The sequence below is a fragment of the Trachinotus anak genome, unplaced genomic scaffold (genome assembly GCF_046630095.1).
Source record: "Trachinotus anak isolate AG129_WGS33_773 ecotype Australia unplaced genomic scaffold, CSIRO_AGI_Tana_v1 ptg000021l, whole genome shotgun sequence".
NCBI classification, from domain to species: domain Eukaryota; kingdom Metazoa; phylum Chordata; class Actinopteri; order Carangiformes; family Carangidae; genus Trachinotus; species Trachinotus anak.
The window spans coordinates 10,700,462-10,726,645 of NW_027273872.1; the positions used below are offsets into that span (position 1 = coordinate 10,700,462).

Genomic DNA, 26,184 nt, shown 5'->3' on the forward strand with positions numbered 1-26,184 from the left:
TCTCCATCTCAGTCACTGCATTTCATAAATCTATATTTAATAAGTAAACATCCATGGCATATCTTTTGCACACTGCTAGTGTAAATTCTTTTGTGTTGATATATTGTGATAGTCATGAGAAAATCACCAAATGTAATGGAGAATCTTTGCTTTTTTTTTTTTTTTTTTTTTTGGATTTGAGGGAGGATGAACTGTGGTTTTGAATGGTAGCTCTGAGTTAAGCCTATTTCTCAGATCTCTAAATGTTTCTGGGCTCCTGACAACAGAAGATGCTTTGATAATCCAGTTTTTCAGTTGCAGTCTCTTTAGCTTGAGTCTCCCCTAAAAAAAAAAAACCAAAAACATCCCATCAATGGGTAGCCTTAGAGATGAGACGTTTTAGAGGAAACACCTGCCAAGAGTTGATGTAGCTGTTTCTTGTCTTTGAGGCCTTTCATTTCAAAATCTACACTCGCAGCTTTCATCTCTCCCATTCGCCCACATCTACATCTGTGTAAGGAAGATATACAGTTTATATGTTCCATCTAAAATAATCCTGATTGTTTATAACCCTCAACTTAAAGAAACAACTCCTTGCTTTTGCACTAACGTTTATCAGATCAAGGATTATATCTAAAACACGTCGCTCTACAAACACAGTTTTCCACACTGAAATATCTCATGCAACCAAAACAACAACACGTCACATCGGGACAAGCACGGATGCGACAGATGGGTTACCACTAACCTCACATACAGATGACATGGTAATAGCCCTTTTCAAAGGCAGTTCACATGCTGTGACGCCTCGAGACAAGTCCCGCTGAGAGACTATTTTACATACAGAGGATGTATGGCTGTAGTTTCCGTGAAGGGCCCATGAATTAAGCCTAGTCCAGGATTTATGTCCCCCTTTTTCCCTATCCACTCTAGGGGGATGCAAAACTTGAAAAAGCTTATTCCACGTGCTGTAGGTGAAACTGTCCTCGGGTGCAGGGGGAATTCTGTAAATCCCTGTGTCGATGTAATAAATCAAATAAATCAAGGTGATTCTCAAACAAAGCATACCGCACTCATAATCAGTCCCACCGTTTTATCCTATGTGGCTGGTGCTCATGCATTATTTCAACATGGGTGATTAGTTTATCAATGTGAGCAGTGCGACTGCATTACAATAAATTTCTCTGCAGGTTGGTCTCTTATACAGAGACATGGAAATTTGCATGTTTTACTTAACATTGAAATAAAAATGAAGAAACGTTTTTAGTACTACACCAAGGTTATCAAAAAAGTAAATATTTTAGTTACAGTATCTATTCTTTTTTTTTTTTTTTTTCTTAATTGCACGTCCCCTATTTTCCTATTAAAAGCCTTCAATTTATCTAAGAGTTGATGTCTTCAGGCCATGATCACAGAGGACAAATTAGTCTGTTGGTCATTGGAAGAATCTAGTTCAAATCATCTTCATCTGACAAATTAGTTTGAGTTAACATGTCTCAGTTGCATTTTTCAGGCCTTTTACCAAAGGAATGTGGCCATACATTAACTAACTTGACTGTAAAAGAAAATATTGTCTGAAGAGCTGAAGCCGCTGAAGACGTTTTGTGTTTTTGCAAAACTTGGAACAAGGTGGAATTAACAGTCATGAAAATATTCTGAATCTTGGGTTACAAGCATTTGATTTAGTTATACTGCAACCAGTTTGGTGCTAAACTGAGATGTCAGAGCTGGGATCTGTTGTAAGGAACCCGCTCTAGCAACTGTCCTAAACTCATACTGCTCAACTGGCAATCAATATGGTTTTCATAGCTGTGACTAAAAAACTTTTTTGGAACTATGACCAACTGTTTTGCTATATTTTTTGTGTGAGCCCAACATATGCTCACCTTTGCATTACATGTGTAGTATGGAATTGGGACATAGCTAGCTTGTTGTAGCAACGCCCTCAGATAAGCTTTGTGTCTCAGCTGAAGAATCAAGCTCCTGTGTGATCACGGCCTTAAACCTCTTCAAACTTCCACTCAAACAACAAAGAACATCGAACACTCAACAAGCCCATCACACAGCCGAACTCTCTGGATGCAATGCAAAGATTCTGTTGCCTGGAGATTCTTACAGAAACAGGAAATTGTCTATTTTTTGTCTTTTGACATTTGGTGTATTCTGTTCTCTACCAAACATTTGCATGCTCAACATTTGAAAAGGAATGTGTTAAGTATTTTTTTTTTTTTAGACATGGCACAACCAGGGAGGCACCCCAGTTTCTGCCTGTGCACAAAATAGTTCAAAGACACATTTACGTAGTATAAAACAGGACTATATGACTCAAAGACATGGTCTCACATCACAGACACATAGAAAGACACACACACATAAACACACACACTTAGAGTACATGTAGTACACTGAGACAATTATAACAATGGCTTCTTTTTTCTACATACATTTTCCTTGTGTATACATAAGTATACATGTTTAAAGATATAAGAATGGTGAGGATTTACAAACAGATATGTAAATATCTTTCTTATGCTATTTTTTTCTTTTTTTTTTTTTACAGAAAACAAACATGAGACAGTTAACGTTCAATGCTGAAATAATTTCTTTTTATCATTTTAAGTAATTATTGCAATCTAAACAATATGGCTTTGTCTAGTGAAAAGTCCTATCTGAGCTAGAAAATGAAAAGAAGGAAAATGTTCTTATAATGATTATGACAACTTCATCATTAGTCTTTTTAATCCTTTAAGTTATTCTAAGTCACAAACTCATGGAACAATGTATTACTCATACATCGCTGCATAACTAACCACTGAAAAGCCACCGGATCATTTAGGAATAACCAACATGCTTTGTTTTATCAATAAATGTCTATATATTCAGGTAGTTTCACTAAATAGAGATTGTTTCCATTTACAGCACATCTACTTAAATGCTATATGACAAATCACTATGAAATTTTGTTGGATTAAGAGATGCAGGATGCAGAATATACTCAACTCTAAATGAGCTCTTCGGCCAGTGAGATGAGACAACTCACAGACCAGTTATTGTCAGGCTCAGTCTACGGTTAAATCATCTAGTCTAATTTAGCCATGGAATACTTTAGTTGCAACAGCAGAGTATCATTTTTGTTTAGCGGTGGTCTTTGGGATGGATGATTTCTTCCACAGGCCTGACACATGAAAATAAAAAAAATCAAGTTTGGCATGTGTGCCTTTGTTTTGGCGCTGACAAAAGAAATAGTAAGGTCTCACCAGTATTTCTTTGGTCTCAATGTTGATGAACTTCAGTCAAGGTAAACTTAAGCATTAAAAGACGAGGGACTGCCAGCTCAGCTGGAATGTGAATTAAATCACATTTTCAGTTGCACTAAAATAAACTGGCAACACATTCACAAAAAGTAAAAAATCAATTAAAAAACCCAGACATTGCCTGGCGCTTGCATCCATGTGTAAGGAAGAAAAAAAAGAAAAGAAAATATGAATGAATAGTTCAAATTAAGAGCCACTTAATAGCAATAGTTAGTCAAGTGCTTAATGTTGAACCCACTTTTAACCAATCATGGATGGCGTGACAAGAAATGACAATATGTACAGTGCCGGCTACCCCAACTGTTTCCCAGTGGTTAATGCATTGATTGTCTATGGGGACCACACTACCTAAAAATCATGATGACTTGGTTCGACCTTGACTTTGAGTTATGTTTAAATCAGTAATAATGGACAAAACTACAGTGATTTTTTTTAAAATGGGATTCAAACAAGCTACAAAAAGTCTTGCTTGCTTGGATGATACCTTGATTTAAAATTCATATATTGACATGACATATTTTCAACATGTTCAAGATCTTAAGTTTTACTTTACTAACATGATGGCAGTCTATGTAGCTGACAGGCCTACAAAGTTTAGCTTTTGTAAAACTAGAGGTGGAAGTAGGAGGAAAATAAAACTTTCTTCTTCAGCAATCAGATCTTTGGAAGCTTGTAGCCAGTGAATTATGTTTTTAAGTAGTTTTGTAGATTTTTAAGCCGTTGAAACTTTGGAATTTCCAGAAGTCCCTGGTGTAAACTTTTGGAAACCCCAAAATACATGAGCCAACCTCATATCAAATACATTATTCCAAAAGTGTCTGATCTTTGTATCTTTGAACATGTGTCCACATGCTACCAACAACTTTACACCTATTTGATTCAAAATGAAACCCTCATTTACAGTTCCTCTGCTAGAGGAGATGATATGAAGGCACATGTCCTAAAAACTCAAATGCTGATTTTATTTTTTTTAATATAAAGACCTACACCAGGTTCATAAAAGTAGAAAACACCCACTGAAATAAACAAATCATGCTCCATCTACTGGAAAACATGGCGGCAGTGCCATTTGAAAAACCACAGAAACAAGAGGACAGAAGTGTCCACTGCCCATCTTTTAAGGGAATACTGTTCTCCATTGGTCACCATTGCTTGGCAACAGATGATGGCCAACCAATCAAATTGTCTGATCTAAATGGGTGTAAAAATTCAAAACAAGAAGAGGACAAAAAAACATATTAATTGTAAGAAATGTGCTAAGTGGCAGTTGAAAGGTTGTACAGCAACTGTGGCAAATAAAAAGGGGAATAGTGACGCAATCGTCGAGGAGTAGAAAAGAACAAAGATTTCTAGAAAGGCAGTGTGTAGCCTCTAACAGTTTGGCAAGAACCCTCCTCCCGAATCCCTACAGCTTCTACATGCCCCAAATCTACACGCAATCCTTTCCTGATTATAAATACACCAACCAATTCAAGTCCCCTAGTCTCTATTCTCCCCAAATCTTCAAAGTTCGCTCAACCCAAAGTCCCTGACACAAAGATCCCCTCCTCCCTTTGCCCCACAGTCTAGCCCAGGCCAGACTGGACCCTGTATTTAGGGTTTGTTTAATATGTTTCATTTTTACTTCTTAAACATGTCCTGTAGAGGTCCAGGCAGAAACTTGAGGACAGTGTCGAGGATGCTCTCCTCATCCTCGTCGTCGTCATCTCCGCAGCCCCTCGGGATCGCCTTCTTTGGACGTGTCAGTGACCCCTCGCAGGCCTGCTCCATGGCTGCTTTCTCCTCCGCCTCCTTCTCCTCCTTCTTCTTCAGCCCATACTGGATGGAGAAAAGACAAGAGGTGATGTGCAGGGAAAGAAAATTAAGGTGAACGAGATGTAACATACAGGGAGAGTTTAGTAGTTTGCTTAGCAGCTGTTAAAACTTTGCAGGTCCGATGAAAAAGCTTCAATCAGTTACAGGGTGTACATTGGTTTTCACAGGCTGGATGCTGTTCTGGGCCACTGACCACCTTGAGCCAGCAATGGCACTGCCCTGGATTCTCCTTCAGCATATCGCTTAATATCTCATGTCATATCATCACCGTTTCTTGAAATGCTGCCTATCATACAATCGCTTATGTAACTAACCTACTAATCAGTATGTAAAAAAGATGAGGTTGAGCCTGTTGTAGCTTTTTTAATGATGCATCCAAAATCGTGCACTTACTAAAACACAGTGGAAACACACAGAAGAATCTATTATCAAAACCTCACAGTGTTCTTGAATGGGAAAGTGGTCTCTGACTCTTGGACCCTGCTGAAGGTTGTTAAGGTACAGTAAAAAGACTAACAGCATGCAGCGTTCTGGTTTATGTGAGTCAGAAAGTTTGGGTGTTTTCTTACCTTGTCCCTGATGGTCTGCCGTACTTTTTCTCTCTCTGCCTCCATGCGGGCGTGTTTGGCCTTCCTCTCCTCCTCCTGCTGCCTCAGTGCCTCCTGCCGCTCCTCCTCCTTCTTGGCTGCATCTGGATCCTTCTCCTCTTCCCCACCCAGCATCTTACCCATGTCTTTGGTGGCCCCTGGAAAGAAGAAAAAACACAGATATAGTGCATAAACATGGGCTGCTTTTCCATCTGGGTGCATGTTTGTCATGATATTCCGGTGTGGGTTACAGCCAACTCAGGCCCATCTTGATGTAGCTTTGCTTCAATACTCAAGGCAATTGATCCTCAACTTCTGTATTCCACTGGGCAAAAAGTAAAACAATTGGAATGCAACAAACAAACTGATATTGCATTATACTGCAACCTTGCACAGTGTTTTTTTGATACACTTGCACCAATATTGCAATTTGTTCACCTGCTCAGGCAACAGTATGATTAGAGTCTAATCTTTAGTTACGCTGCAATTTCACCCAACACTGTACCTGTTTTTTCAAATAGTTTAGAGCAGCCAAAGGTGTCATGCCCAAAGGCATGATCTTAAGGGGTTGTAATTACTTGAAGAGAAAGAACATTTGCCTCATCTAAAGATATGATCACATTAAGATCATGTATTAAAACCCAAGCTTAAGTCAATGGTTAAAAAACAAGAAAATCCCTATCTTCTGTAAAGGATTTACTAAATTCATATGGGTTACACAAATTAAGACATCAGACCACACACACCCACGTCTGTCATTTTCAACTATGAAAACACTGTGCATCAGCAGTTCTGGGGATTATATGGCAACAGGGTTTCTTAAAGATCCTTGAGGCATCTTGGAAAACAAGAAGGAAGAAGAGGAGCCAGCTGGAAAAGCGTCAGAGAACCACTGAGAGAGAGGAACACACATTCTTCCATCCGGTGTCATCCATCTGTCAACCATACCTGTACCTCACCATCCAGGTAATGCACACACTCTTGATTCATCTGCAGTGATCATACACTATAAAAGCTTAAGTTCTCCTTCTATGGAAGTACAGCACCTCATGTAATGTGCCATAAAGCGAACACATATCACATTCACTTATCCGGGTTTAATAATTCAGGTGGAAACACAGCACTTGGGGGCTATCTAAACTAGTGGTGAGACAATTAGTCAATTAACTGATTAGCTGTTTGACAGAAAATGAAGCACTTGCCATTTTTGTAAACAACTCATTTATCAAGCAAACATATTAAACATTCTCTAGATTCAGCTTCTCAAATCTATTTTCACTATACTCTGACACAGACTAATTAATTTAAGAAAATAACTGACATGTTAATTGACAATGAAAAGCTGCTGGCAGCTCGACTGGATGTTCTGGCATTAAATGCCTCCACAGTGGTCCTTTCACCCCTTTCTCTTAGGCTCACCTCTTTATCTGTGACAGAAGCTGCTTCCTAGATGTGAAAGCGACTCCCTCCGGCCTATCGATAATGCTGTTGTTGCCTCCCTCTGATCGATAGTAAATACAGGACCACCTGAGAGTGTATGAATTATGGATCCTCCAGCAGAGAGAAAAACTTCATCTAGGTATTGATCTGCCTCTGGCGGCCTAGTTTGCCATCTACTGCCTTTTTTTAGCCAGAACCAGAATAAGGGCTATAAATATGTTTCACCAGTGGGGAAAGTATTTGTAGAAAGGCAAAGGTATAAACATCCATCCCAAGATATCAAGGTTACCAAGATACCTCCATCCAAATTCCCTCTAAAATTAATGACAAAATTCCTGTAAGCCTCAGCAAATGATGCTAGTATCTTTACATGCTAACATTAGCAAGCAGTGTGGCAATATTGAGCTCAGTCTGACAAGTTGAATCTGATTTATCTGTAAAAAGACCAGAAAGTTTAGTAATAATCCAGATTATACTCTAGGACATTCAATGCCTATCTTTTTTTTTATTGTTTCTCCCTAAAATATCCGCACATGGCAACTAGAGAAGGTCTCTTGAAGGTTACTCAAGTGTGGGCATTTTGTTCAGGTCATGACTGAAAGCGAAGTTTGGGAGCCAGAAAAGTCATTAAACATTAATGTTTCAGACATCGTTATTGATTACAAACCCATCAACCCTCACAGACATATTGTGGTCATTAAGTGTTATGTGGCAATAAAAACCTGAGTTACTGCCTCTTTAAGCACAAGAGAGAACATTTCTGTGTAAATTGCTCTGAAGAAATGTGGCTTTAAGGACTTCATGGTTCCCTGTTGGGTTTGTGGACCCGGGGGTGGCCGGTCCTTTCGCTCTGCAGCAGACTCATACAGTGGTACTAATTGCCCTCCAGTGCTGTGTGGTGGCAGAAAACCTGAGGATGACAAATTAGCTCACAGATGGTGGCTGCGTGAGGGTGGGGGGTCAGTGACATGTTCCCCAGGACTCACTGGGGATCCGGGTTAAGGTCAGTCTGTCCGTTGTGTCACTGTGTTAAAACAGCCAAACACACACCATATGTACTAGAACTATGTGCTTGTGAGAGAGCAAACACCTAAAGGGCAAGTGTACGCATAGACCTCCAGATCTATTCAAAGTCCTTGGGTTTTTCCTGGATTACAAATGTCAGTTTTCCCACAGAAAGAGACCTTTTAAATTAGGCTCCATGAGAAATACACAGGAGGAAATATGAAGATCTATGCCATTTGAACAGCTGCCAGTGGAGATTACATCTCACTGCATACACATCTTGTGGCATGCCCCAAGTTGAGACAATCTTTAACCCTGATCTGCACCTGTCCTTTTACTGCAGGGGTGCAGATGCAGAGGACTCCAGAAAAAAATCGCTGTCCTCAAACGCTTGCAAAAAAGATTTAAGAATATGACCAGGGAAGAAGGACAGACTGCAGATGGTGAATGAAATGGGAAAGTCATTACTCCACTCTCCGGAGAGGTACAGCATTTTCTCTTTGACCCATCAGTGTCTTTACCCTTCACACGTCCCCTCAATCCACCCATCCATCCATCCATCCCCCTCCTCTGTCCTTCCAACGTGTCCTCTACCGCTCCCTGCCCCTCCCCTGTTTTTGTTTCCCTTTTCCGCAATTAAAGTGATATTTCAGCACTAATTTGATTCATTTGATTCCTCTTCTCTCATCCACCCACCCCTATTCATTGATCTCTTCTTTCCTCTTTCAAAAGCTCTCAATTTCAAGAGGTGGAGATATGGTGGCATTATGGGTACTACACGGCTCCTCGAATGCTTTACCAGACGTCCAAACAGACACAAACACTGGGCAGCAGAGAGCCCCCGTGGATGACATTTGATTGATCAAGTGGATTTGGTTGAAGCTGATTAAGGAATGTATAACATCCACTCTAAATGTGAAAGTGCATCTTTTTCTCTTTATTTTGCACTCCCACATCCTCAGTAATTATGGTTCTTGAAGATACTCGTGAACACCTGAGAGCCTACGCAGCGAGACCGTAGTCTGCAGAGGCTTTCAGAGGAGCTGGTGCTTGCTTGCAGACAAAAAAAAAAAAAGCTCATGAAATCTTGTCTGTGCTGAACTAAGAATCTATAATAACATTAAGATATGTTCTGCTTTTTGCAAAGACTTTTGTTTGTACAGTAATAGACAGAAAAGGATGAGGTTATTTGTTAGTGAATCATGTTGCTGGAGCAGAGACTCTGTGGGTAAGAGGCTAAATAGATGATTATCTCGAGCCGCGGCCACAGAGCGAACAAACATCTCTTGAACTAGAAAATGTCATATAATGTTTATCTGAAAGTGCAAACTGGGCTGTAACATATCTGAACCACTACGGCCCTGTACCCAGTCCTCGCTGCTGGAAGGCTGATTACTACTGTCCATTGAGCAGGGATGGGAGGAGAGGGAGAGAGAGAACGGGAGGGGGGAGAACAACAAGAAGAAATGCAGGAAGATGTTATGGGATGATAGTAAATGCACAGTTTCCTTTCGTTTGGCTGTCATCCACACCAACACAGCAATGTTTTGTTTTTTTGGGGTCTTTTTGAGTGTTGTGACTGTGTAAAACTCCCGGCTGAAACATGCTTTTCCTGGTTGCACGTGAACGTGCACAGCATTTGTGTGACAACATATATAGGGTGGCTACTCCGCCAGCCCCATCTTGGCAGCAGCGGACTCTGCCTAACTCCCGACTAATCCAAAAATGGGCAAAGAGGAAGGGTGTGAGTGACAGAGTGACCTGTCACTCAAAGCAGACTCATCCTCAATTATGCAGAATTTTAAGCCTTAATAAAATTTAAAAAGGGGAGTTAAGGAAAAATTCACCCCTGTAAAGTTGCCATGAGACCAATAGCTAGAGACCAAAACTGTTTTTTGTACCAGGCTGTAAATTTTATAGCCCTGGATGGTGCTGCTTGGTGATGCATTTTTGGGATTGGTGTGAGCGTTGACTCCTCAGAAATCCTCTGCAAACTACGTTCCTGCTGCAAAGGCTCTCAGGTGTTCATGAGTACCTTAAAAGAGCCATATAAAGTGCAGAGAAAAGGGCAAAACAAAGAGAAGATGATGTTCTTGTAGACTTAGTGTAGAAGTGGTATTTCTGTGATATAAAGATGCTGATGTAAAATGGGAGAGGCAAAGAGGAGGAGGCCTGAGCTGAAGGATGACAGAGAAAATGAGGATGGTTAGGAGGAGAACACCACAGAGGAAGGCAGAGAGACAAGCCATGGACCATTTACTCCCCCTTCAGCCAGTCAGATGGATAGCAGTGCTGCTGGGTAATTTGTTAGGGGTGGAGGGGTTTGAAAAATGGAGCTCATTTAAATAATGAATGACTTCCACTGCAAAGTTACGCCCTCGTAAGTCACAAGTGCCTAGACAGACTGCCACATCGATCGGATGTTCAGCTGGACAGCCTTGTGGTTACGTCACTGGATGCTCACTCACCCCCACTCACAAACCCATATTCTGCTGAAGTGCTGTTGAGCACCATAAACCCTGTGGTTCTCTGGTCAACCTGCCCGTGGCTTCCTGTTATTGCACCATCCTCACCCGCCCATCTTCATCCCGCCTGCACAGGAAATGAAACGGCAATCTCCACCCGCCTGGTCAGGACCAGTTCATGCTGATCTGTCATAGATTATCTTTATATTATCTTTTATTTGGGCTTCTTTATGAGAAAAGGCAGGGTTCACATGTTTGATATCCTGTTGTGGAAGGAAGTAGGTATTGGGAATAGAATGAATGTTTTGATAGGATCTTTCTCAAGACAAGGAATGGGATGTTGAGAGTCTCAGAGGCTGCATCTTGTACGTAAACAAATTTCAGATAAGCAGACGACCACCATCTTTGACTTTATTTGCTAACTCTTGCACAGTGTGGTAGGGTTGTAAAATAATAAAAGAATTGTCTCTAGAAAGTCACTTAACATTTTTAACATTTTTATGCAGCAGTTTGGTCAAGGTGAGAGTGATACTATTTAATCTTTTTAGAAGTCTGAATGACCCTCGATTAATTCCCAATGACTCAGATACCTCTGGTGTCTCACTCATTGATGATTAATTGTCTTATCCAGCTGGAGAAACAGTCGACCAATCACAGCCTTGTGGGCAGAATTAAGAGTGGCCGTGTCATCATCCTGAGCAGCTAGCTCGCAAGCAACATTAGCGAAAATAGTGTCAGAAGAATGGCTGCAAACGTAGATGAAATAGACGCAGCTAAGTACAATGTCCATTAAAATGATAACTCTTAAATCGCCAAATTTCTTCCATCATTGCAACAAATGTGAAGTGAACTGCCCCCCAGTAACAGCTCCCACAGTTGATGGGACAAAGACGTCACTTGCTGCTGATTAGTTAGAGCCAAATGAAACAAAATACCAACAAGAAACCTGCTAACATGAGGATGACATCAGGTTGAATAAATAAAGTGGAAATTCCCTCTGATTATCAGGGAAGGTCACAAAGCAGAGAAGAACAAAGTTAACATTTAGCATGTTACTGAACATATTAATATAAAGATGTTAAGTTGCTAAAGCTGCATCGGTCTGCCAGTCATTCCGGTTGTTGAGTTATCCTATCTGTAAGTGTTCGGACCTGCTGTTGGCACAAAAATTTAAAACAGTTCAGCTGAGGTGAAGTAACTTGTTGCAGCATATTTGTCTAGAGTGAGGGCCACACCCAGTTCCATGGATCCACAGCACTGTCCTGGACTGATTCATCTAACACAACGTGGAAACTCTGATGAATCCGATTTCTAATTAAACAACCAGTAAATACGATCTGTGGCTTGCAGCTGAAATCTATACCTCAGTCTGAACCAATGAATGGTTCAGGAGGTGTCTAACATCTAATGACATTAGGAGAGCCTGGCTCGTGCCTGTGTGTCGAGGTAAATTAGATAAAAGTTTGAGTGCAACTAAATTGCACGGAGAGGATGGCTTTGTGTGAGTTTGTGTGGATATTGAAAGCTCCAGAAGAGCAGCTCAGTGGACCCAGTGGTGAAACTGTTTTCTCAGCTTTAAGGATCAACCTTCAAACTTTGAACTGGTTGCACATCGTGAATCCATAAAATATAGATTTACAAAAAAGACAAATGTGAAAATCTTTTTGGGTGGTGACAAATCAGTTTGGCTTGTGCCTCCACACTCATTTCTATGCATGAGAAACACTGCAGGGTTGTTGTTAGATTGATGTCCTGACACACCCACCTCAACACAACACTCCCATTGGCTGCAGTACACTTCATCTCAGACTGGTCTCATTCTCCCATGGGACTAAAACCACAAATGAAACCTGTGTGTGTGTGAGAGTGTTAGTGTATTTTGTGTGGTTTTGTTTTCCCTCAGTGCATGCGTTTTTGGATTTATGTGATTTGTGTGTGTGTGTGTGTGTGTGTGTGTTTATTTGTGTGCGGATGCTTGTATATATGGATGACCAGCTGTGTCCCAATGAAATAAATGCCAGTCTGTTCCAGGAGAAAAGGTCACAGCACTAGACCGCACCTCTCCAGGAGGTAAATTACTACACTTCAACCTGGGATGGATGGAGGGGTGGGGTTGGGGGTAGAGGGGTAGAGGGGTAAACTACTTTATGTAGCCTATAACACACAGAGAAGGAGGGATGGAGGGATGGAGGGAGAGAAGAAGTAGGAGTAGGACCTGAATGGAGAAAGATGGTGGTGACTACATGTCAAGGAGAGAGGGGGATGGAGGGCTGCACCAGGATCAGAGGGATAGATGATGGTTTTATATATAATTTTTGCATTTGTTTTTATTGGCGTATTGATAAAAGTAAAAAGTAAAAACATACATAGCCAATACATCATGATTAGTCAGAATAGTGGCAGATGAAAACATCAGATCTGTGTGGAGAGATGAAATACATGAAACAAATAAAATGTCATATTTGAACAATTATTATTATTTTTTTTATTTCCACCATTTGAGCTTTAACTGGAGCTTTTTTAACAATGTCATCTTGCTATGCCCTCATCATCTGCAATTGTTTAATAGCACTGGCTGAAGAATGAACTCCACCAGCAGCTGTCTCAATTAACCATAACAGCAGCAGATAGAATGCACATCATTTTGTGTTTTCTTTTGCCCATTTCCTCACAATATGGTGAAAGTGTTCAACTAGAAATCTTCACTCTTAATGAGAAAAACAATATGAAAACACCTCGCTCGGAAAAGGAACTGCTTTGTTCAGCACCTCATAACTCACTCAGGTCCTTCCCATATTTTAGGATTTTCTACCATATAGAATCGTTTACATGGAATGGCACTGATTCAGCTGACATCACATGACCCCAATCTTGATCATATCATGTCGTGACCACCTGTTTCCACATTTAGGTCACATGATGATGATGATGATGTTAGCCAGCTCCATTTGCTGAAGGAATATTGTAAAATTCATTGAAAGATGCAAAAACTAGTAAGTGGAGCTTTGATTTTCTTTTACATGTTACACTGTTCCCAAAGGTCAGGAATGAAAATCCATTCTCATGTACCTTTTTGATTTAATCTTAATGAGTAACTCAACAAATAAAATTAGTTGAACCTGCTGAGCTTCTACAATCAGAAGATTTGCTGCTAAAGCTTCCATTCACATCGCTCCATTCATTATTTAATTACAACACCTCTAAAATGTAGTGTTGATGTGATTATAGTGTCGCTGTCCTATGAGCTATGAAGCTACCAGCCTCAGCACACGGGAGAGAAATCAAACAAAGGAGAAGATTTAAGAGAAGGACAGATTTAGGTGTGCGAAGAAAGCACGGGAATGAAAACCAAGAGGAATAAATGAAAAAGGTGGGGATGGGGAATGAATGAGGAAGAGGAGGAGTAGATAAAAAAAGTGAGACAGCCGGGAGGACGGAGAGAGAGTGTGACAGAGGGCAGGTTGAGCTATAAAGGAGTAAATCTCATTTCATTCTGGCTTCTGGTCACTGAGCTGATGAAGCTAGATGAGAGGGTTGATTTAAGGAGGCATTGACCTCTGGACCCTGGGGGCCCTGCACTCACAAGAACATTCACACAGGCTTTTTTATGTTGCTCTTGTTGAATGACTCCGACCTCCAATGTCCAAGTCACCTGGGATTCTAAAAACAGGCGCAAGAATAAGGAAGTATAGAGGAAATTTAATTTTCTTGACAAATGTTATCACATTATCCTGATCAGTATTCTGTGATCGACAGAAAATAACTATTATATGAAACAGTCCAATAATTAGGAAAAGGACTGATGTAAATGTCATGTGTTCTTCATGAGTTTGGTCCATTTAAAAACAAAACTATAATCAGAAAAGACATTGAGAATATGAGTCCCTGCCAAGGTTGGAGAATCCTCTAAATGATTAAATAATTAAATTCTGTTCCAAAACACACATAATAATATGCATGTATGAGATACACACATACAAGCATAGTTTTAAGGATCTAGTAGTTCCTGAGAAAAGATGTTATTGTAATGTAAGGAAAACCTTCATAAAAAGTGTATTTCTTTATCCTTTCTCCAACAAATTTCACTGAAGATATTAAAAAGACAAACCAATCAAAAAACAAGCTATATTATTTCAGGGATCCAGTCGTGATTATTCATTTTTCCTGTCTCACCTAAAACTGTTCTTACAAAGTCAAGACTTTCATCAAAAGATCTTTTAAAGCTTTACAAAGTAAAATTACAGTAACTTTTGTGGCATCTCCTGCCCCCTGACATGTAATGAAGAGGGCAATTTGAACATGCAAACTCCAACCAACTGGTTTGTGGTGTTTGGAGCTTATTGCTGTGAGGTAGCAGTGGTCACCCCTCACCAAACATGCTGCCCAAAAATATCTTCATCTATCTTCCACCAACTGTTGTAGAGAGATTGTTGAAGGGTTTTTTCTTATCCACCAGAGGTGATAAGGCTACCGGAGAACATTAAGGGGAAGTTAAAGCACAACAGAACAAGACTGTTGTCACACACAGAGTTAGCATGCAGAACCCTTCTTCATTGAAGTGCCCTTGAGCAAGGCAAACAGATCAGACCATGTCTGTGAATCATCTCAGCAAAGATTCCCCGGATAAATAACAGTCCAAAAAAACCCAGAGCTTCTCCGATTCTCCTGTGTTCCCACTTAACAAAAAGAAGAGCTACAGCTAGAGTACTTACCACCTAAAGCCTGTTTCATTACAAAATCCATGGTTCCTGCTGATTCTTACAGTTGTTCTTCTCAAAGCCGAAGAGAGCTGAGCATGTAGCCACCAAGCCTGGGATCTGTGGGTGTCTCGATCCTTCTGTCTTTCCCCGTCCTATGTCGTGCTGAGCGTCTTCACTGATTCTCTGCTGGACCTGACAGAGAAGAAATTAGAAATCATTTAATACACAAAAAAGATCAACCTTTTAATTAATCACATTCATGCCATAGCTTCATTGCTGTTGTAAACACTCGGTCGCTTTTCTGGCTACAAGAAAAGGTTGAGTTTGCAGTTTTGTGTCCGATCCATCAATAGAGACTCTAAATACAAGGATAGGTGGAGACAGACAGAGGCAGTGGATCACGCTGATGCTCAAACAACAGATAATGGGATCTTCTTAACACTCTTTACCCCGGTGACAGGAATCCCGTTCTGGGAAGCACTTAGATCAATACTGAGGCCGTTTACTCCGAGTTGCTTATCTGACTGTAACTCAATACCAGCGGATCAGTGTTTTGCTATCGCTAACCAGCCATAAACATTTCATGGCAAATTAAACAATGGTTATTTTCTGTTTAGGTCCATCTGAAATGTACATGACATACATCCAACATATGCAGTATGTAGATTAAGAAAATCAGCTTATATCCGCCCATACATTGTTGTACATAAATATATACATTTGCACCGTGCACAAGGGAAATCGTCTCCACAACAAAATATAGTCACATCCATGTTTGCTCATTAATATTTCATAAACCACAAAAGTCACACTGTCTCAGTTTTTGAAGCCACTGCCCCCATATCCATCCTTCCTGGAAATACAATCCCGCTATATGTCATTCTTTTGTACTGCAAGACTGCCTAGATGCACACCAACACAAAACACAGCGTTAGAAATTTATTTACAGTGCAGAGGGATTTGAAAACCTCTGTCTATGAGGATAGAGTGGATTCAGGCACAAACTAAGTCAGTTTTATCATGTAGTGGCAAAAATGAAATGTGACAGTTGCCGTGTTATGAGTATAGTTTCCATTTTATCTAATCCAATCCAAATGCAACTCATCCTATGTCCAAAGGACTGGTTGTGGATTTAGCATGTCTGCCTGCAGCCACATTGTCAACAGTGTAGTTAGCACCGACAAAGACTGCAGTACAGACGGACTTGGACTTGGACCAACTTTGGAGAAAACAAGGGAAAATTCAGATAAAGACACGGTGGAAAAAGCTTCCTGCCTTTAAATTTTAAGTTGGTTTTGCCATTGTTTTTAATACAGTTGGATAGTGGTGATTAGTGGAGCTGCAGCTGCCTTCATTACTGCAGGTTGAGCCTGGTTCCTCATAGGTTTATGTTGAATAAGACACCCTGTACTGTGTTCCTGTATACACCCACTGTTGCCCCTGTATCTATCTGATAAACTCCTCTACTGCACCATTGTCAACCAAGATGAAATCTTCCACATTTATTGCACCTGGTGAACCAGAACAGCATTTCCATTCTGAAGCGGATCCCTCCCGCTCTCCTCACCGATCGCCTGGTGTCATTTCGCTACGCCAATATTTGCCGGTGCTGAATAGAGCCAGAGTTGAGATGGGATGGGGCGGCAGATTGAGCTGCACAGCTTATTCTTGGAGGCAACAGGGGAGACGAGGCCGAGAGGGATGACAATCCATTTGTAACTGTGACCGAGCGCTTCAGGGGGTGAAGCACCTCATTTCCATAGACACACACATGCACAGGCATGCAAAATGAACACAAACACACACACACCCACACACAAGATTTCAATAATAGGACCACAAATGTATGTCGATGCAAAATACGAGAAACACAAATGCTACACACTTAACCTTGTGAGGGGAGAATAAGCTGTGTGTGCATGCATACATAACTGAGTGTTTGTGCATGCATAAATGTGTGTGAATGTAACAGCAGCCTTAGTCAGAGTTTATGTACAGGTGTTAGAAGGGTGTGAATTGAATCGCTTTAGGGTGGCACCGTGGTGCAATGGTTAGCACCGTCGCCTCATGGCATGAAGGTTCTGCTGGCTGGCCAGGGCCCACCTCTGTGTGGAGTTGCATGTTTCCTCCAGGTACTCCAGCTTCCTCCAATAGACATTCAGGTTAATTGGCAACTCTAACTTGCCTGTATGTGTACATGAGAGCGTGAATGGTTGTTTGTCTCGATATGTTAGCCCTGAGATAGAGTGGCAACCTATCCACAGTGTACCCAGCCCTCGCCCAAAGCAGGTAGGATTGGCTCATCCATACGTATTAAGACTATACATATTTATCATCTGATGCAAAGAAACATGTTGCACAGTGTTTGTTCTGTGTGAATCTGTCTTTCATTAAATTTGAAACAAGGTGACAGTGGAAGGAAAAGACTGTATTATGGGCGGATTTACTTCATGGCTCAGGAACACAAAGACTGATCCCTGATGAACAGAAATAACTGATTAAATAAATTTGAACGTTTGAATTGCTCATCAGAAGATCTCTGATGTCCTGCAGAGTCGATCACTCAACAACCTGTTCAGCTTTTTGGCAGCTTTTTTCTCGTTGCTGGCCAAACTAATTACTGGGCTTCCTTTATTTCAAATTGATGAGATTTTATTCAGTGAACAAAACCTCTAAACAGCCCTGAAGTGGGACTCAGATGAATTTATCTTTTTCATTTGGGTCACATCACGGACTAGCTGCTGTGTTGGCTGCTGTAGTGGACCTTGAGCAGCAACTGAAGTTCCCCAACCATATTGTGTCCACCACCTTCAGACCAGACATCATTTTCCTATCCGAGTGCACAAAACAATTGGTTCTGACAGTACTTAGGGAAGACCGTTTGGAAGAGTCCTTTGAAAGGAAGCTCCCTAAGCACAAAGGAACGGTCAGCAGGTTTCAGCAAGCTGGATGAAGAGCAACTTGTCTCCCAGTAGAGGTCAGATGCAGGGGTTTTGCAGCCCGATTCCTGTCCAGAGCCTTCAGTTCGTTGAGCATCAAAGGAGTGAGGAAGAGAAAAGCCAACCGCGAAGCCACTGAAATGGCAGAGAGAGCCTCAAGATGGCTGTGGCTCAAAAGAGGAGAACCATGGGGAGCAAAGTAGCTAGCTTGCCTTCTGGACACAAGCTGGGGACCTGATAAGCCTCAGCTGGTTCACTTAGAGGAGGGTGCATGATGTTGAAAGACCCGAAACACTCGATGATCCCAAGAACATCACTGAAGATGTGTCCAGAGGCATCAGCATAAGTAAAATGCAAGATAAGCAGTGATGAATCCAAAAGACCAAAGGGTTAAATATAGCCATTATGACTGTTTCAGAAAAACATGGTATGTAACCTGACTTGTTCTTATTGATGAAACAAGTTGGTTCAGTTCAAACGCAATTTAAAACAAATAACGTCTTTCTACTTTCTCTACCATCGGATAAGAAGAGAGGTAGCACCTCTCTCTCTGTCACTTTGTTTTCTAATATGAAAGTATTTTTCTTTATAAACACCCCAACATTCACTCAGAAAGGTCAGAGGTCACAGCTGCTCATTGTTTTGCTATTATACTCCTTTTATAGTTTTAAAGAAAACTATAACAAACACTAAGACCATTTCACCTTCTGGATCACAAAAGAGGAAGGAGCACGATTTTACATTATTTTATGTTTCAACATTTGTTGTTACATTGCATTTTGCTGTTGTGGCTTCAAGAGTGTGTGTGTGTGTGTGTATGGCTTCTGGTGTTTGTGGTCTGACAGCAGAACATTTCTCTTATCATTATAGAAACAGACTCAAGGACACGTTAATGGAATATAGGAAAGATTCTGTTGTCTGACAAGGACATCTGAATGAAAAGGACACATACACGCACACAGACTCTTGTGTATTGAGGGCTTGCCGTCCCTAACCTTGAAATTAAAGTCATAATGCGTGACAACAAATGTTCGATTATCATTGATCAGTGTGTCTCAGTCTTCACTGTTGAATTCTACTATACATTCAGCACATGTGCTGGTACTTTTCTCCTCAGGCAAAGGAAGTGGTGAGTTTGGTGTTTCCAGTTTTGGTTCAAATGAACGGTGAAGAAGATGTCACTTTTTTCTTCCACTCTTCTCCACGTCTTTAACTCTGGTTTCTGTTTTTCTGCCTCCAACAGCACCTCTGTTGACACCTCTATCTCTCTGGTGTCTATTCTCTCTGTCTCCCTCAATGACTTGTCTTATCTCTCTCCATCCTTTCTCTGTTACTAATTATCTCTTTCATTTGTTTGTCTTCTTCCTCTCTCTTTTTATTGCTGCTTTATCTCTTGTTCTGCTCTTCCTCCCCCCATTTCCAATGCAGCTACACACACCAACCCTGACAACACAGTCACTAAACACACACACACCGCATCCTAATCTACATCTGTCCTTCTTATGACTTAACTAATGGCTTTTCTGAGTTACACACGCACAGACACACAGACACACAGACACACACAGGCATCTAAAAATGAACTTTAGTATTAAAATGGCTGCAACTAATGAGTTTTTGGTCCAATCCAATTAATGAATATAATTATCAATTGAGGAAATTATAAAATTCTTTCATCTAGAAACTGAAAAAAAATAAGTGACATCTTTATTTCCCCATATATTAATATTATATTTTTCTATGGACTGTGCATTTAGATTATGGATATATTATTCAATTACATATACTGAGCATCTTCAGCACAATAAATGTCTCTCTCTATATTTATTTTATTGTATGGTGAAATTTAATTTAAAAATCAATCAGATTTTATGTGACATCAAAATGTGGCAATTTTACGAGAGACAGAGAGAAGGGGAGGACATGCTGTAAAGAGTCCGGCTGGCTGGGTGTCAAACCGGGGACTCGCCAGCGTAGAGTATTTGCACACTAACCACTTGGCTACTGGGTGGGCCCAATGTGGCAATTTTGTAGATCTTTTTTATATATTATTTCTTATCTCGGTCAATTCATTTTTTTTTATTTTTTTTTTAACTTCAATCAAGTTTCTTGGCTCATTTACTATTAGTCAACTATTAGCCTTCACTGATGACATTTATTTATCATTTTGAAGAAAGTGAAGTTCATAAGAAGGGACAGATTTAAATCAGTGCTACACAAACCGTCTCTGCCTGCAAACTGCAACCTGTCCAACTCATCAGCAACACAACACAATCTTAGAAACTGCTCCATCTGAGGATGACGGGAATGATTCATCACAGTGTTATCATGTGAAATGGAGGAGCGTCGCTACCTGCCTCCATTTACATCAGACACCGGAGGCCTGAACGGCGGCTTGTTATATAAGGGCTTATCAGTGGGCGGCTAGCTGAGGCAGCTCTCTAGCATACTGAACTTCTCCATTCTGGTGATAGTGGAGGGGCTTTCAATCCTTACATAACCCTCCCTTTCACAAAGGGCCAAATATACCATACAATCACTGATGACAGCACCCAAGGGCAATCCCCCACCCCACCACCACCACCACCACTACCACCACCAACATCCTCTCCCATCCCCCAGCACCCAACCATTTTCTTTCCATCTTCCACCACCCTTCTTCTTCTTTTTCTTCTTCTTCTTCTTTTCTTCTTCTTCTTTTAATTTCATAATCCAGGCACTGGCAGCGGTGCGTGATGTGGGATAATGTTATCAGGGCCGGGCAGGACGGCACACTGATCCTATCCGGTTAATTGGAAGTTGTTTCCAAGTTTCACGGCCGGAGACGGGGATGTGAGCAGCTCGGGAAGGCGAACATTAGTCTGTCAGTGTAACATGTTAATGACAGGCGAAGGGAACGTGTTAGAGGAAAAGAAAGAAAGAAAAAAAAAACAGAGGGATAAGCTTTAAATGTGTGTAATTTCAGTTCAGAAATGACAGGTCCATTACAGGAACTGCAGCCAGTGTGGAGAGTTATGCACTGGATCCAATATGCAGTGTTGCTGTAACATATTTCTGTTGTCATGCAAAAACTCATTACTCCAATTCTGCTGATTTTCTTTTTTAGCTTTAAAAGGTACAGCTGCTATATTCTGCATATTTCTTAATGTCTGCAAATCCAGTAAAAAAACAAAACCAGCAGCCTGTTAGTCTGGCCCTTAATAATTTCTGACACAAACAACCAGGAGGAAATAGTGCATTTGTCTGGGACTATTTCAGGTGGCACATTAATCTACATTTGGTGCTCTTGTAGGTATTTGTGGCAGCAGGATAGTGCATGTGGGCCTGAGTCAAAATAAACTGCAGTGTGTGTGGAGTGTCACAGAGACGAAGGAACATGTCAACCAGTCCAACAATGTTAATCAAGCGACATTCTCTGCAGAATTGCCAAAAACTGCAGACAGCCGTAAAAAAACAAAAAAAAACAAAAAAAAACACCAGTATGGTCCTTTAAGAAAATTCCCTCTCCCCAAGTTCATGAAATTCTTTCATGAGCTCATCGACCCTAAAACTGTGGAGATACAAGATTTTCACACTGCAGTCTGATGTGGTCACAACAGTGCCACATCTGCATCTGAGCTGAATTAGGGGCGTAAGAATCTCATTACTGTTTGACTGACCACATTTGTCCTGCATGAGCATGACATACATTTAAATTCATCCCGAGTCCAGGAAACATTGCCTCCCGAGAGCTAAGGCCATGGTTTGGTTCTTGCCCCTGACAAAGATCAAAATGAAGCTTCATGAAACAGAAACTGAACCTCAAACATGCTTTAAAGTTTAGAGAAAACCCTCCTTTGGAGAATATAAGTCACAGGTAAAGTGCTCCTGTCCCCCATAACCAGTTTTCAAGGACAGATGTTAAAAACCAAAAGTCACTCACTTACACACACACATCAACTGCCCCCAGCAAGCCTTTCACCCTTTGCTTGACGAGCTGACCCTGGGGACTCTCGGCCAGACCTGAATGGAAAAATCAATACTGAGAGCATGGACGGATGAGACAAGATGGATCCCTGACAGGTGCTGTTTTCACACCAGGTTAGCATGACTCCACCAGGACCCTCTGTCTTCATCTGTCAGCACTGTGGAATATGACTCTATACAGGACTACTAATATTACCAGTTTATATTACTATTAATGAAATCTTCAGTCACAATCTGTTGTTGTTGTCCACCTTGTATATTAAAAAGCTAAAGAAGAGTCAACAACAAACGAGCAAAGGCAAGTGTGGTTTTGGACCAAAGAGACAGGAGGTTTGATCAGGAAGTTCACACGTCAGTAAATAAAGTCTCACACATAGTGATCAAGGTGGACAAACATTTGTCATTGTGCTTTTTCCTGACGAGCAGGCTGCAGCGCTCTGTACACAGCGACACATTCATGATGCAAAAGTCACCAAAGACAGAAAATACATTTCGGAGACATTGGTGAATGAATTAATGATGAGCTTCTGACGCCGGGCCTCGCTCTCAGATCTGCCAGGCAGTGACGACATTATTTATTCATGCGTCTTAGTGGTGATAAATTATTCCCTCAGCACAGGCTAGAAGGCAGAGGAGGGATACATGACTGCATTTTCATTTTTCTTCTTTAGAAGTGACCAAACTGCCCTGGATGTTAAAGGAGCTTGTCGAGGAAGATAATTTTAACTTGCATATTTTACATTTTAATAATAGTTAAGATAGTTAATTTTAGCACCTACTTCCTGTAGGTTAGAAATGAGGAAAGATTAAATATGAATCCATTTCTTCAGATATTGTTTGTATTAGTATTTGTCAAAGCAGCCCCTTTGAGTAAATTCCTGAAATGAGTTATGGTCTGAACAGCTGTTTGTACCTAAATGAAATTATCATCTGACGGATCCAGTTGTGGACGGGTTGTGTGTTCACAGGGAATCAAGCATCCACACATTCACCTTGCTTTCAGTTCAGTACAGACCAGTCAGGAACAAATATTATGAACACCACCAATAGTGAGAATAGATATGAAACTGTTTGAGGGCTGGAAACCAGCAGCTCTCTGATGTGAGTCTGAACTCCTGAGTCACCAAATAACAACTCAAATCTCCGTCCTGTGATTCTTAATGAGAATCAAATTAATAACCCCTGAGTTTTTAATTTGTGTACTCTGTGAATGGTGATGAAGCCATCTAATGAGAACAACACTTAATCAAACCTGAAGGTTTGATTATTGATTAATGCCACATCTCACCTCAAGGAGTAAAAGCAACCAGTCCTCCAACCTGAACAACCACACAGGTCTTTTTTTTCCTGATATGACCCATAGAGGTGTCTCCTCAAGAACCGCTCTCCTGTGTCATATTCCTGTGTTTTGTTGACCCACCCATCCACCCCAACCTCCTCCTGACGTGGACTTTGTTGGTCTATATACTACATCACTGCACTTTTCCCTTTGCTGCCGTCATAATTGCTAAACAACGAAACCTAACTGTGGGTCATGAAAACCTGCTGCACAGACGACCTACGGGCTCATTTCTTACAGGACAGTCTCAGTAAAAGGCCTGTGGAGGCTCCAGAGTGCAGACTGCAGGTTTACACTCACTGACCGCATTAAAACAAGAGTGAGAAAGAATGAATGAAAACTGAGCTCATGTTTATTCACACTCTTGTTTATATTCTCCTCTCCATCTGTTTCACCCTGCCCACACTGATTTTACTCCTATTGCTTGAATCTCTCTCTCTCTCTCTTCGTAACTCTTATACTTTCCCTCTTTTCAGTCTCTTGCCCTCATGTTCACTTAGAAACATTATTGCCCTGAGCTGACAAGCTTATAGGATGACAGCACAACATCCTATAAGTTAAGGTAAAGAGGAACAGAGAGACCAAGTCCTGCTGGTTGTGTTGAATATTATGTAATTAATGGTGCAATTAGCAGCTACAGTACAGAGCGTTCACTCCGCCATCTGTTCAGATGACAAACAATGAAATCGATATAGCGTTGAGTCCCAGAGCTCAGCCTCCATTCAGGCTGTCAGCCACTAAACAAACCATTCAGAGTCAATCTGAGGAGTTCCTGCAAAACAGGTGGAGCATCATTTACAGAAGATAAGCTTTTTTTTTTTTTTTTTTACCTTATATTCATCAGGTACTCACTCATGATTTCTTTCACCTGATCCTGTTTTAGATTCTCTGTTTACCTTTGTACTACTTGTTGGATTAGAGCCATATCAAGGTAACATGAATCTGTTGTTTTAACAGCTTAACCAGGTTATTTTAGTTACATCAAGGCTCAGGCTGATGTAAACATGCTTATCTGATTAACAGAGCTGGTTATTTGTCTTTCAAATGTCTGATTTCTTTTTCTGCTCTGACTCTGAACTAAAAGGTCACAGACTGTGACTGTAGAGCAGTGATTTAACAAGTAAACACATTTTCAGGGCAACAGCAAAACATCTTTAACGAGACATTTAAAACTGCAGCTAACAGAAGTTTCATTAAGGCACGTACAGATTATGAGACAGCGGGTCCCCAAGCACAGTCCAGGAAACAAGTGGACATGTTGATAACATTTCTATCCGCCCTCCTGTACACTCTACCCTGCACCGCCTCTTGTCTAAACTAAACAGGGTATTTCCAGTAGGTGAGAACGTGTCTCACACAGACAGTCTATTGCCGTGCTCTGCATGTGTGAAAGGGCAAGTCAGGGCGATGTCTGGAGAATCAGGTCTGGACATTGTCTGGAGTTATGTGTGAAAACAGTATGAAGACATTTCTTTTTGGGTTTGTGTTTTTTTTTTTCCAGTGACTTTATTCAGTTGAAGCCCAGGGGTGCCATGACCTCTCGGGCCCCTAGGTCTGTTCCCAGTAGGCCTGTTCAGTAATCCATCCATACATTAAGATGCCCCGTGCTCTTATATTGTGGCAATAATGCTGGTTGTATATTTCTAGACAGTAATTCAACTACCTAACAGATAACATTCAGTTGAACTAGCACAGAAATAGAATTTATTTTGAACAGTTTTTTGAGTTAACTTTCACCTGAGCAAGGAGGCCCTACAATCTTTCTACCACGTAGTTGGACTACAAATGGAATAGCTCTATTAAACAATGCTTTCAGTCAATAATGAGTGTTGATGATGGAGGCTGCTGTGCATTTGCTTTACAGATATTTCAGGCAATCACAAATTTTTCAGCAAACTAACTAACTCAACCTTAACAACAGATTTCAGAATGAAAGAGGGAGCTGCCATTTTGCAGAAGATACAGAATCATGTACATCAAAATATAATCAACCAACATCTGCGTTAGCAGGGCTGAGAGAAACATCTGGAGACACAGCTTTCAGTTCTCAAAAGGCAAAATACGACTGAGGCAATCTGGATAAAGCAGCTTCAGAACACAAAATGTCTTGTGGAGTGTTTTGAGCAGATGAATGATCATCCTTACTCCAATACTCCAGTGCAAAGATGTGTAATTTGCAGGAAACATGCAGAAACAAAAAAAGTCAAACAGATAAACAAACAGGCATTTGGAGGACAAAAACAAGCAGAGAAACAGCAGCTGGTGATGAAGTGGAATCAAACAGTCACTGACATTTTCAGAGTGAACTCATTCAGCCCGAAGACAAAAGAATCAAAAAGACAAAAGATCCTCCAACGCTGCTGACACGTTCACCTCTGACAGATACAGAGAGCGCTCATTTGTTGACATTTAATTATCTGCTGATATTTTACTATTTGCATCGATCCAGAATGTCATCATCCATCTATTCATCCATCCATCACTACATTCATCTATCCCTCTGTCTTTCAGCATTCATCAGCCATCCACCACACACCAGTCTACTGCTGCATTTTGCATGTGGCATCATCCATCCATCCATCCATCATATCTATCTACCTCTCTATGATTGCACACATTTTTCTATCACATAATT

At 40.8% G+C, this 26,184-nt stretch overlaps 1 protein-coding gene across 1 annotated transcript in view; it reads right to left on the reverse strand.

The window, feature by feature from the left end:
- Window positions 1-99: 99 nt before the first annotated feature.
- Window positions 100-26,184, reverse strand: part of cplx2b (complexin 2b) — a 43,546-nt gene continuing 17,461 nt past the window's right edge. Inside the window, exons 2-4 of the mRNA XM_071506831.1 lie at window positions 15,318-15,497; window positions 5,678-5,853; window positions 100-5,111 (exon numbers count right to left, since the gene is read on the reverse strand). Coding sequence (XP_071362932.1) covers window positions 4,914-5,111; window positions 5,678-5,853; window positions 15,318-15,348 — 405 coding nt within the window. The 5' untranslated portion in view covers window positions 15,349-15,497 and the 3' untranslated portion in view covers window positions 100-4,913. The remainder of the gene's footprint in view (window positions 5,112-5,677; window positions 5,854-15,317; window positions 15,498-26,184) is intronic.